Source organism: Salmo trutta, chromosome 37, assembly GCF_901001165.1.
Source record: "Salmo trutta chromosome 37, fSalTru1.1, whole genome shotgun sequence".
NCBI classification, from domain to species: Eukaryota; Metazoa; Chordata; class Actinopteri; order Salmoniformes; family Salmonidae; genus Salmo; species Salmo trutta.
The window spans coordinates 9,035,210-9,048,932 of NC_042993.1; the positions used below are offsets into that span (position 1 = coordinate 9,035,210).

Genomic DNA, 13,723 nt, shown 5'->3' on the forward strand with positions numbered 1-13,723 from the left:
TGTCTGTCCTCGGTTGCAACACTCAATACCGAGCGCCAAACTGCCTCTGGAAGCAACATCATCACAATAACTGTTCGTCGGGAGCTTCATGAAATGGGTTTCCATGGCCGAGCAGCCGCACACAAGCCTAAGATCACCATGCACAGTGACAAGCGTCAGCTGGACTGGTGTAAAGCTCGCTGCCATTTGACTCTGGAGAAGTGGAAATGCATTCTCTGGAGTGATGAATAACGCGTCACCATCTGGCAGTCCGATGGACGAATCTGGGTTTAGCGGATGCCAGGAGAACACTACCTGCCCGAATGCATAGTACCCACTGTAAAGTTTGGTGGAAGAGGAATAATGGTCTGGGGCTGTTTTTCATGGTTCGGGCTAGGCCCCTTAGTTCCAGTGAAGGGAAATCTTAACGCTACAGCATACCATGACATTCTAGATGATTCTGTGCTTCCAACTTTGTGGCAACAGTTTGGGGAAGTCCCTTTCCTGTTTCCGCAAGACAATGCCCCTGTGCATAAATCGAGGTTCATACAGAAATGGTTTGTCGAGATGGTGTGAAAGAACTTGACTGGCCTGCACAGAGCCCTGACCTCAACCCCATCGAACACCTTTGGGATGAATTGGAAAGCTGACTACGAGCCAGACCTAATCGCCCAAAATCAGTGCATGACCTCACTAAAGCTCTTGTGGCTGAATGGAAGCAAGTCCCTGCAGCAATGTTCCAACATCTACTGGAAAACCTTCCCAGCAGCAAAGGAGGGACCAACTCTAAATGAATGCCCCTGATTTTGGAATGAGATGTTCGACGAGCAGGTGTCCACATATTTTAGGTCATGTAGTGTACCAGTGTAGCAGTTGTACTAAACCCCTTAAACATAAAAGTTCTTAAAGAATCAATGTGCATCATTAATTAAAAAGACAATTGAACAGGTAAGAGGCATAATAATTATGGCTCTAGATTGCAGGAAAGAGCTGTTTCAGGTGTTAAAAAAAACTGCATTCTCCGACTTCCGGAGGGGGGTTGACCCCCCCCTCCTGTATCCTCACGTACTTCTTGCCCCTTCTAAAATAATGGGTGCATGGCGCCCCTGCATGGACAGTACCAGTCAAAGGTTTGGACACACCTACTCATTCAAGGGTTTTTCTTTATTTTTGCTATTTTCTACACTGTATAATAATAGTGAAGACATCAAAAATATGAAATAACACATATGTAATCATGTAGTAACCAAAAAAGTGTTGGTGACTATCTCATGAAGCTGGATGAGAGAATGACAAGAGTGTGCAAAGCTGTCATCAAGGCAAAGGGTGAATACTTTAAATAATCTCAAATAAACAGATATTTTGATTTGTTTAATGCTTTTTTGGTTACTACATGATTCCATATGTGTTATTTCATAGTTTTGAAGTCTTCTCTACTATTCTACAATGTAGAAAATAGTAAAAATAAAGAAAAACCCTTGGATGAGTAGGTGTGTCCAAACTTTTGACAGGTACTGTATATATGCAGTTACATGTCAAAAAGAAAATATTTGTACATGGGTATGACTGGGTTGAAATGTAGACTAGATTCATTTTCAATTTTCTTGGACCATGTATGTTACTTTATCATTCCAAGTAAAGCACATGAACACTTTTTATGAAAGATTTGACGAGACAGTATAATAACTGATTCTTTATTACAGGGACAAATTATATTAAACTTTTGTTTCTTTCAGGATTGTGAATCAGTACTTAAAACTTAATGATTGGTTAATGCACATAATCATTATCACATTCAAAGGCATTAAGAAAACATATAGAAAACATCTCAGCAGAACAAGCAAATGAGTGCAATATACAGTGTTAATCTTTTACATTAGTGCAAATTCTAACTGAAACTGGCAGGCCAACTTGATTGTTCTTCACAAGGCATAACTAACTGTAATGTGATTATATTTACCATCATTGGTTATACCTGGATGTCTAATGAATTATAACAGACTTAGGTCATACAGTGTATAATAATGGTTTAGAAAGGCTATTGATAGAGATGCGTAATCGTGGAATAAAAGGCTATGGAATAGGAGTGAATGATAGATGGAAGTCTAAAGAGAATCCGTATTGACAGGTTTCTTAGTTGGAATATGGCAGTGGCCACCAACCCTGCTGACCTACATGGTGTACAACACTTAAATGATTCAGCTAATCAAGGTGATTCATTGACTAGCTAAATCATGTGTCTTACTGCTGGGCTGTAACAAAAGCCTGTACATCGTATAGATCTCCAGGACCAGGGTTGGTGACTGCTGGCAGATGGTGAAGTCTGTCCTTTAGTGCCCCCTCTGGCAGATGTAGAAGCTGTACTGGTCACATGATGAGGAGCTCCAGCTTCTCTCAGGAGGATCTCTTCCTGTCAGTAACCCACAATCCCCTTGTCTGTGGGATCCTGACCAGTAACTACCAATGAGAGGAAAGGGAACAGCTCAGTACTGTCCATACTAAAACATTACAATTGTTTTCATTTCTGCCGTCTTGAAGGCCAATAATCATCATCATCATCGGTTGTCTCACCTCTGTCCCAGTGCAGTGTTGTTGACCCAAACCCAGTTCCTTGTTCTCTGTCTCAGGCCGATCCAGTACATCAGGTTTCCCTTCTTCGTTAGAAAGGTCTGGGAGAATACACCGTTTTTATTGGACTATTAGTAACCTTCGTCAATCCAACTGTTGTGCATGATTGTCATACAATTACTGTTGCTTTGCTATCATCATTACATGGTCACTGTTCTACAAAGAAGAGAAACAAGAGGTAGAGAGGAGTAACAACTGTAGTAGAACCACCTGCACTGTTTTGTTTGTTATGACGGCCAGATCTGCCCCTCTCTTCTTACACTCGTCCCTGCTCTCGTCCCAGTTCATTCTGTCTCTGGAGAGGAAGTAGCAGGAGCTCTCAAAGTGCAGCCAGCCTTCATCACACATGTGGCAGGCAGGGACTGAAGGAAAGGAAGGAAATTACTCTTCAAGTACAACATGTAGTTCAGTTAATACATGTAGGTTCAATTCTTATTATTAGCGTGGTATGAAGTCAAAGAGAAAAAACTAGTGGTACAATACATCTCAAAGCATTAGATCGATACATTGACAATATGTAGAGCGATATAGTTGAATAGGTTACATTAGACTAACACACTACAGTAGTGGACTCACCCTGGCTCTGTTGTTGGAAGTATTGTGCTTGGCATGTCTGCAGGCTGCACACCTCAGTGGACTGGAACCTCTCCTCTTTAGCCTCAATCCCTTTTTCAGTCACACTCCCCTTCTCTTTAGCCTCAATCCCTTTTTCAGTCACACTCCCCTTCTCTTTAGCCTCAATCCCTTTTTCAGTCACACTCCCCTTCTCTTTAGCCTCAATCCCTTTTTCAGTCACACTCCCCTTCTCTTTAGCCTCAATCCCTTTTTCAGTCACACTCCCCTTCTCTTTAGCCTCAATCCCTTTTTCAGTCACACTCCCCTTCTCTTTAGCCTCAATCCCTTTTTCAGTCACACTCCCCTTCTCTTTAGCCTCAAACCATTTCTCAGTCCCATGACAGACTTGAGGCTGGAATGGAACTAGAGAATAATGAAGAAAGAAAGAATAAGAGAATGGAATCATATTACACATTTGTTTTGTTCTTTCTTGCATAGAAGGCTATCTAAACCAACATGCTGGATATTCTATCAAAATAAAATAATTTCATTTTACCAGGCAAGTCAGTTAAGAACAAATTCTTATTTACAATGACGGCCTAGGAACAGTGGGTTAAATGCCTTGTTCAAGGGCAGAACGACAGATTTTTACCTTGCCAACTCAGGGATTTGATCTAGCAAGCTTTCGGTTACTGGCCCAACGCTCTAACCACTAGGCTACCTGCCGCCCCTAAAAGGAGTATTGCCTGTTTCTAAATCACTATTCTAGAATAGAATGTCTATGATACTCACATTTGACACAGAGGAGGATGATGACGAGCAGTAGAACCAGACAGATGACAGACAGTAGTAAACACACTGCGCGGTACAGACCAACGTTCCCCAGGACCTGCAGGTCTAGACAAGGAAATAATAGTCTTAAGGGCCATCCACACCAAAGACGATAACTATAACGCTAACAATAACATTATACACTGAGTGTACAAACATTAGGAACACCTTCCTAATATTGAGTTGGACCCCCTTTTGCCCTCAGAACAGCCTGAATTCGTCGGGACATGGACTCTACAAGGTGTTGAAAACATTCCACAGGGATGCTGGCCCATGTTGACTCCAACGCTTCCTACAGTTGTGTCAAGTTGACTGGATGTCCTTTGGGTGCTGGACCATTCTTGATACACACAGGAAACTGTTGAGCGTGAAAAACCCAGCAGCGTTACAGTTCCAGACACACTCAAACCGGGACGCCTGGCACCTACTACCTACCATACCCTGATCAAAGACACTTAAATGTTTTGACTTCCCCATTCACCCTCTGAATGGCACACATACACAATCAATGTCTCAATTGTCTCAAAGCTTAAAAAACTTTCAAAGCTGACAGCCGTCGTGCACGGTTTCCCTGCGGTTTTAGTCATCAATCTAGCAAGAGGTCTATATTTTATTAATGTAGTAGTGTTTCCCCCCTAGAAAGCTATGACCTTTGGCTTTCACCTGGAATTGTTTATTTATGTCTGAGAAAATAACACTTTTCAACCCATATGATCTAGTACACAGTACAAGTATAATAAAACATATACAAATATGATAATATGATTTATTTATTTATTGTGAATGAGCCTTTATATATTTTATAATATGTCCATATATAGTTATAATCTGTTTGAGGAACATCTACCCAAAATATTTCACCTTCTTTATTACATTAATGATAGTTAAAATCTGTTAAATTTGTGAACGTCTAAATCAACATTTGGGCCATTTAAACAGCTTGGGTCCCTCCCATAGACAAGGGGAGAAGGGCCATGTAAAGGGCTCGATTTTGTCATTCTGAACATATGCAATGTGTCTGCCTCCAATGGAAAATGTTTGACTTCCACACAAAATTACTTCTTTACTTATTTTAGGTTTAAGGTTTTTATCATAAAGTTATGAAAGTTATGTATTTAGATCCGCCTGCTCGAGACAAATTCAGCGATTGCTTTGCCATGTCTGTACCATGAAGCAGTCAAGCTGGATAAATGTTTTCCTAAGGACTGCCCCTTTGACCTAACGTTGCAGTGTCGTGATATAAATTGATGTAATGATGCAGCCGAACACCAGAGGGAGGCAAATGCCAGTTTATTCAACAGAGGATGTTGATAAGGTCCTAGAAAGCTTTGTCTTCTGACTTATAAAACGGTGGGAAATCAATAAAATAAGTCACGTCAACATACATATGTTTTAAGTAATTCTAGTGCCCGACTTGGAAAGACCAGGTGTTCCTAATGTTTTGTACACTGTGTATAAAAATGAATATATAACTTCAATAACCGCTAATAAGCCTTGCATTTTGAATGCCTTCATTCAGAAATAATAATAATCTAGCCTAGGCCATTTCGATCAGTAACGGGTCTTTTCTCGACAGTTTACAAGGTTCCCGAAAGGCACATTAGCAGGCCAGTCAGTGTTTATTTTGTCAGGATGTATTGGCATTAAAATATACAACAGTACCAGTCAAAAGTTTGGACACACCTACTCATTCAAGGGTTTTTCTTTATTTGTACTATTTTCTACATTTTAGAATAATAGTGAAGACATCAAATCTATGAAATAACACATATGGAATCATGTAGTAACCAAAAAGTGTTAAAGTAACCACCCTTTGCCTTGATGACAGCTTTGTACACTCTTGGCATTCTCTCAACCAGCTTCATGAGGAATGCTTTTCCAACTGTCTCGAATGAGTTCCCACATATGCTGAGCACTTGTTGGTTGCTTTTCCTTTAATCTGCGGTCCAACTCATCCAAACCATCTCAATTGGGTTGAGGTCGGGTGATTGTGGAGGTCAGGTCATCTGATGCAGCACTCCATCACTCTCCTTCTTGGTGAAATAGCCCTTACACAGCCTGGAGGTGTGTTGTGGGTCATTGTCCTGTTGAAAAACAAATGATAGTCCCACTAAGCGCAAACCAGATGGAATGGCATATCGCTGCAGAATGCTGTGGTAGCCATGCTGGTTAAGTGTGCCTTGAACTCTAAATAAATCACAGACAGTGTCACCAGCAAAGCACCCCCACACCTCCTCCTCCATGCTTCACGGTGGGAATCACACATGCAGAGATCATCTGTTCACCTACTCTGCATCTCACAAAGACAAGGCGGTTGGAACCAAAAATTTCTAATTTGGACTCATCAGACCAAAGGACAGATTTCCACCATTCTAATGTCCATTGCTCATGTTTTTTGGCCCAAGCAAGTCTCTTCTTCTAATTGGTGTCCTTTAGTAGTGGTTTCTTTGCAGCAATTCCATGAAGGCCTGATTCATGCAGTCTCCTCTGAACAGTTGATGTTGAGATGTGTCTGTTGAACTCTGTGAAGCATTTATTTGGGTTGCAATCTAGGTGCAGTTAACTCTAATGAACGTATCCCACTAGGTAACTCTGGGTCTTCCTTTCCTGTGGCGGTCCTCATGAGAGCCAGCTCCATCATGGTTTTTGCAACTGCACTTAAAGAAACTTTCAAAGCTCTTGAAATGTTCAGTATTGACCAACCTTCATGTCTTAAAGTAATGATGGACTGTCATTTCTCTTTGCTTATTTGAGCTGTTTTTGCAATAATTAGGACTTGGTCTTTTACCAAATATGGCTATCTGCTGTTTACCACCCCTACCTTGTCACAACACTGTCACGACTTCCGCCGAAGTCGGCTCCTCTCCTTGTTCGGGCGGCGTTCGATGTCACCGGCTTTCTAGCCATCGCCGCTCCATTTTCCATTTGTTTTGTCTTGTTCCCTGCACACCTGGTTTTCATTCCCCAATCACACTACATGTATTTATTCCTCTGTTCCCCCTCATGTCTTTGTGTGAAATTGTTTTGTGTTACGTGTCAGTTTTGACACGCTAGACTGGTGTTCGTTTATTCCGTGTTTTATTCACGAGGTATGTTTATTTGTTTGAACATAATTATTGTGACTGTTTGCACGTTTTGCACTTTTGCCATTTGGCTAGAGGTTTCGACGCAGTGGCGTCCGTCTGTTGGTTTCTCCTGCCTTAATAAAGTGTGCGCCTGTTCACAACTCTCTGCTCTCCTGCACCTGACTCCGCTCCCAGTATGCACACCATTGACAAACACAGCTGATTGGCTCAAATGCATTCAAAAGGAAAGAAATTCCAAAAATGTACTTTTAACAAGGCACCCCTGTTAATTTAAATGCATTCCAGGTGACTACCTCATGAAGCTGGCTGAAAGAATGCCAAGAGTGTGCAAAGCTGTCATCAAGGCAAAGGGTGGCTACTTTGAAGAATCTCAAACATAAAATATATTTTGATTTTTTAAAACCTTTTTTGGTTACTACATGATTCCATATGTGTTATTTCATAGTTGATGTCTTCACTATTATTCTACAATGTAGAAAATAGTCAAACATAAAGAAAAACCCTTGAATGAGTAGGTGTGTCCAAACTTTTGACTGGTACTGTACTATAGGAAAATATGGCCTTATACTGATATGCGCTGTTTGTCATTGATCATCATTCTCCCAAGTCGTCCTATATCAGAAGTGGTGAAAAAAGTACTCAAATATCATACTTGAGTAAAAGTAAAGATACCTTAATAGAAAATGACTAAATTAAAAGTGAAAGTTAATCCAGTAAAATACTACCTGAGTAAAAGTCGAATAGTATTTGGTTATTATTATACTTAAGTATCAAAAGTAAAATAATTAATCATGTATATTTCCTTATATTATGCAAACCAGACGGCACAATTTGTATTAAATGTTTTATTTATGGATAGCCAGCGGCACACTCCAACATGAATTTACAAATGATGCATTTGTGTTTAGGTAGTCCGCCAGGTAAGAGGCAGTAGGGATGACCAGGGATGTTCTCTTGATAAGTGCTTGACTTGGACCATTTTCCTGTCAAAATGTAACAAGTACTTTTGGGTGTCAGGGAAAATGTATGAAGTACATTATTTTCTTTAGGCAAGTTTACTGTGCCCTCCTCTATGAGCAGCCTCTCGCAGCTAGAACGCCTTTTTGATTGTTTGTTGATGTTTTATCGTCGGAGGGACAGGGAAAATCGCTCTGAAAGTGACCGCAAACGATAGATAGATCTCGTTATCCACTGTTTTTGTAGTTATCGTTGTAGTGTGAACGCTCCTGATCACTTGAATTAGAACGAGTTCAATTGTTTGATGTTATAGTTCGTTATAGGTATCGTTCTTGGACGGCCCTGGCTTTGTTATGTGGCATATGGCACCATCAGACATTTTATAAGCAATCACTACGAGCAACAATTGAAATCCTGCTTACCTTTCCCTTGCTGCTCCTTCACTTCAACCGATAACTTTGCGTTTGCCTCATCTGGTAATTTGGCATTCCCTCCACTTCCTACAATACGGCAAAACTTGATATACATTGCTGCTGTTCCTGACCCACCGACTGCGACTGTAAAGTACTGTGAAGGCTAAATGCACTGTGGTTTTAAAAAACCTCCCTCTCCGTCTCTATAGCAACGTGCCCCTTTTAGATTTATAATTAATTCCTGTAACACAATACTCAGTCTGTCCCAAAATCCTTTTGCTGCAGCTCTCTATCTCTGCTGTGTGTGTGATAGAGACAGAGTTCTGAACAACAGTCTGGAGAGATATCTAGTCCTTGGAGAGATATCTAGTCCTTGGAGAGATATCTAGTCCTTGGAGAGATGTCCATTCAGCCCTGCTGTGTTTCTCAACAATAGATTGGGCTTCTGCTTGGAGGTCTGCTATTGTCATGTCTCAGCCTTGATTGTGAGACAGACAAACAGGTCCTGCCCTGCCAGATGGCTTTCATTATGTTACAAGCTAGATAATATTCTCCCCTAAAATTAGACATTTTGGATCATTGACATTCTGTTTTTGTTATAACAACCTCACCTGTAACATGCAAACTGCAAGCTGCACACCACACACAAGATTAATAGTAGGCTAGACCAATGAAATGTGTCGTAATCAAAATTCGGAAATGGGAAAACTGTACATTCACTGTAGTACTGACCACTATTTTTCTCACTCACACACACGCTCTTTCAGTCTCTCTATATTCCTCTTTTTCCTCTATTCTTCCTCTCTTGCCTATTACATTTAGAAATAATGTTTTTTTCCTGTGGCTCAGTTGGTAGAGCATGGTGTGTGCAACGCCAGGGTTGTGGGTTCGATTCCCACGGGGGGCCAGTACAAAAACAAAATGCATGAAATGAAATGTATGTATTCACTAGTGTAAGTCGCTCTGGATAAGAGCATCTGCTAAATTACTCAAATGTAAAAATGTTAAATGTTTACTTTAATAGGACATTTTAGACCTCCATTTATTTAGGATTAGTTAGACATATGTAATAATCATGTAATAATATTTTAATTATAATCATATTTGGGGTTTAGGCCAGGTATCTTTAAAGCACTTTGTGACATTTGCTTATGTAAAAAGGGATTTATAAGATGTATTTAATTGATCAAATTTGATGAATAATATAATAACTGTGCTGTAGCCACCTGTACCTGATGTACCTGGTCTGTCTCTGGCACAGGGCTGGCCAGGAGAAGCTTCAGCATAAATGTCCTCTGATGAACTCTTCAGTTTGGAGTAGACTGTAGATTCAGCTTCCTCGATTGACAGACATGCAGACACACAAATAGGTTATGTGGAAGCTTAGGACCAAATTAATAATCTCAGAACACAACAAAAAATAGCATATAGCCTAAGACATTTTTTTTTAAAGGATTAAACCTACAGTAAGAGAAATGAAAATATGCTGATGTATTCCGAGGAAAGCGGTGCAAATTTACCCCAGTAGCTCAAGTTTGGTGATGAAGATGTTCTCTTTCTTTACCTGAGGTCTCCAGCATTCTCTGACTCTCGTCCACTTCCACCACTTTCCTCCTCTCTGGGGATTTCTTGCATCTCCATGATTCTCTCGTTTTCTGTCTGGGTCTCGAACTTTCTATTTCCCTGGAAAGCCTATAAGCCTGTTCAGCAAAAACTCCAGAAAGTTACTTGTGTAGCAAGTCTCCCACGCACAAACCAAATATGTCTATTTAAATGATCTCCCTTACGTCTCTGTAGCTAGTGTCACTTGAATGCAAAATAAACAATGTGCAAAGTGATCCCTTCTGTCATTTACAAGTTACACTTCCTCGCTGATTTAACTTTGGCTCAATGACTCTTTTTTTTTATATAAAAGACGATTCGTCATTCCCACCTGCCATTACTGAGTGTCAGCAATTTATTTGAATTGGGATATTTATGGGAAATGAGACTGACAAAATGAATTGCACAGCATATCCAAATGTAACATCTTAGAACTTCTGCAAAAGACAAATACATGTCTTACATTCACAACTTGAGATGGGATGAGATGGGGACAGTTTGTGAAGTGACAATATTGTGATGTGACAACACACATGCACACACAAAGTTTAAATGACAAACTGCAGAACTAGCAAACCATGCATTTTGAATTTTATTTTCCACAAAAATTAATGATATTAATTTACAAAAAAAATACAATTTGCATTAAATACAAATGACTGGCTGAGAAAAAAAATATGGAAATCAAGAGCTTTCCCCTTAACACTATTCTTTTACTGAAATCTCTTTTTCATCCCCCCTATTTCCAACTACCCCATTATTTTTCAAATGCAGAATGCTTTACCATGGTTGAGAGTATACTGACACAGAATATGATCACCCCCAAAATACTGACAAAACTTATACAAATCTTACCAACTAACTCTCCACCCCACCCTCTCTCCTCCCCACAGCCATCTCCTAAATACTTAATAAAGAATAATAGTGGTGAAATATTACAAAGAGCTCTCTCCCATCTCCTCTCTTCATCTCCTGTCTTTCTCTCTCTTTCCTCCTTTTTGTCCCGTCTCAGGCACCGTAGACACTCTCATTACTGTAGGTCATGTATAGGAACAGGTCCTCTTCATGATGCTCCTGTGAGGGACCAGGGAGGACAGGGATAGGGAGGGAAATAAGGAATTAAAATTCGCAAAAGCAGAACTGTTGATAATAACTGAAGTATATACACTGAATAAAACATGATATTTTAATTGTAATTGTTTATAACACAGGCAAAACCCACACAACACAATCTCAATGTAATGGAGTTGTGTCACTGATAGTGAGAGAATTCCTGGCATCTGGATCTGGTGTTAGGGGGTCATGGGGGTAGGATAAAAGGTTGTGTCAGTGTGCGTGTGTGTTTACCTCATAGACAGCAGAGAGAGGAGAACTGGATGGGGGAAGGGAGTTGTTGACGAAAAAGAAGAGAGCCTCCTCAGGTCTCATAGACACACGCTGTCGGATCAGGAAGCACAGTTGACCCACTGAGAGAGAAAAATAGAGAAATGCTCAGGCAGAGACTTACAGAACAAAACTAACACATCTAGACTTTAATTTCAAAAGAAGAGGAAGAGTGGCGGAATAGTGGAGAAAATAGGGAAGGTAGAGAGAAGGAAGAGAGGGAAGGGAAGAGGGTGAGAACAAGGTCATGAGTTGGGAGAGAGTTAATAATTGTGAGAAAGACAGACATCTCATCAGTTTTACCTGTGAGGTCAGAGGGCACGAGGTACTTCTTCTTGTCCAGGTCAGGAGCTCTCGACCTGGCAGCCCTCTCCACAATGATCTGGTTTAGGAGGTAACACAGTACTTGGTCAGTAATGACACACTGCACCATCATGTCCCATGCAACTGGAGCCAAGAAACTTGGCATGCAAGGCTAACATCCATGTATTGAACCCTATCTGATCTTAATAACACCTTACTAGCTTCCTTTCCCTTCATCCCTTGCCAGGATCACTTATCAGCTGATAAAATGGATGGATAGGGTTTTTAGGCCCTGAAAATTCATTCACAATCATATGAGTGTGATGTCCTTTCAGATCAGTGGCCAATGGTCCTTAGAGAAAGGAGTTAAGGAGAGGAAGCTATCCAACACTGGCATTTATTCTGTTCACACTCACCGGTATCTTGTCGGGATGCTTGGCTCGCACCCTCTCACCCTCTGCCCTCCTCACCTCCAGTGGTACAGAGCGCTGGTACTGACTGTCCATCTACAGAGACACACAGGGACGGGTCAACAGTGGTTAACATTTGATAATACATCATATATGGATGCACCGTTGTCATTGCAACACCACTGTATCTGTATATTGTTGTTATTTGCAGTTGTGCATATAATAATGCAAGATAAAATATGTTATTTGATGTTTTTCAAACAACACCTATTCTTATGTGTATAGTCAATTTAAAAGTCAAATATAGCCTAGCCAGCTCTGACTGTATGTGTGAAGACTGGAGCCACTTATCAGCTGTAAACACCACCCTGTCTTGATATCAAGGTACACATGACCATGATGACATAGTGGATCAGGAACACAAAAGCAAACTCGTCAGGGAAAGTCAGATAGGCTATTTTATGAGGTCTTGACAACTCAATCATTTTAATCATGTATTATATGTAGACGGGCCTACAATGTTTATAACGTTTCTCTATATTCTTTCAACTTTATAAACGTGATATCCATATATAGTCTTATATTTGCACTTGTTGGTAAACTAAATATTGAGATTAGATATGAAAATGTACAACATAGCCTACATTGCGTGAACACACTGGCTTGCTTTCTAGTGGATACATTAATTAGCTACACAGCTTATTTACAAACATCGTGAGATAGCCACGGTAAAGTTAGCTAAAATGTATGATCATAATAGCTACAGGTTGAATTCTGCATAGCCCTGTTTATATCACAGCCAACTACTGTAGCCTATTGTTGTTGTTTTTCAGACAATGGCAAAGTGGCCACGTCATTATTTGCAGTTTTGGGCTTGGTCAGCTGAGTAGGCGAAGGTTAACGTCAGCTACCTCCAGTAGCTAGTTTACGTTGCAAGCGGATGTTATGGCTAATCCTTATCGCTGGATGAAAAACGTATTCACATGGCATCCAAAAGAGAGCAAATACCTGCCAACAAATCTTTCAAAGCCAATGAGCGATTACTGATATTTTTGCGAGATTGAGGAATATGCTGCACGATGTCGAAGCGAAGACAATGAATATTAAACTGTCAGACACTCACCTTCTTTGGAAACACGTAATAAAAACAAATACAATTGAAAATTCCACGCCAATCGTTCCCACCGACTCTTCACGTAACCAACGCTATCATATAATGAGCACGACGAACAGTAATTTTGTATTAAATTATTTAAACGAAATATATTCTTAAATAGCCGACTGTTCTAACTAGCTAGCTACTTCTTGCCCCAGAAACAACAACAAATACAGTCACGCCCAATTTGAGTGATTTAGACCAACGAACGTCCTTCGCGCTGATGGACAATATTTTTAACCACTCGGGCAGAGTTGGGAGTTGGCGTTTCAGTTTATTTACAATGCCCCCATTGGAGTAATAGTGCTGTTTCCCGCCCCCCTGACTCGGTTTTTGCTTGAATGACGTTTTAGTCAACCAATTCAATTGTTGAAAAACTGGGCCAGGAGCTGTTTCCTCTACGTGCCAGACGTTGCATAC

The 13,723-nt window shown here is 40.4% G+C and overlaps 2 protein-coding genes across 3 annotated transcripts; both read right to left on the bottom strand.

Moving 5' to 3' along the window:
- Positions 1-1,657: 1,657 nt before the first annotated feature.
- LOC115176533 (C-type lectin domain family 10 member A) lies at positions 1,658-8,698 on the bottom strand. 2 transcript variants are annotated; one of them, XM_029736572.1, is made up of 7 exons: positions 8,459-8,698; positions 3,955-4,059; positions 3,305-3,585; positions 3,184-3,265; positions 2,818-2,969; positions 2,551-2,648; positions 1,658-2,436 (listed from the first exon to the last, which is right to left on the bottom strand). In XM_029736572.1, exons 1-7 carry the CDS (start codon positions 8,562-8,564, stop codon positions 2,310-2,312), a joined length of 951 nt encoding a protein of 316 aa, XP_029592432.1. In that variant the 5' UTR covers positions 8,565-8,698; the 3' UTR covers positions 1,658-2,309. The 2 variants fall into 2 exon arrangements, with proteins under 2 accessions (XP_029592432.1, XP_029592430.1); XM_029736570.1 differs by having other exon boundaries at positions 3,184-3,585; positions 8,459-8,692.
- Positions 8,699-10,625: 1,927 nt separating this feature from the next.
- Positions 10,626-13,486, bottom strand: LOC115176534 (gamma-aminobutyric acid receptor-associated protein-like 1). The gene is made up of 5 exons (XM_029736573.1): positions 13,271-13,486; positions 12,154-12,243; positions 11,738-11,816; positions 11,399-11,517; positions 10,626-11,125 (listed from the first exon to the last, which is right to left on the bottom strand). The coding sequence occupies exons 2-5, from the start codon at positions 12,241-12,243 to the stop codon at positions 11,060-11,062; spliced, it is 354 nt and encodes a 117-aa protein (XP_029592433.1). The 5' UTR covers positions 13,271-13,486; the 3' UTR covers positions 10,626-11,059.
- Positions 13,487-13,723: the final 237 nt, after the last annotated feature.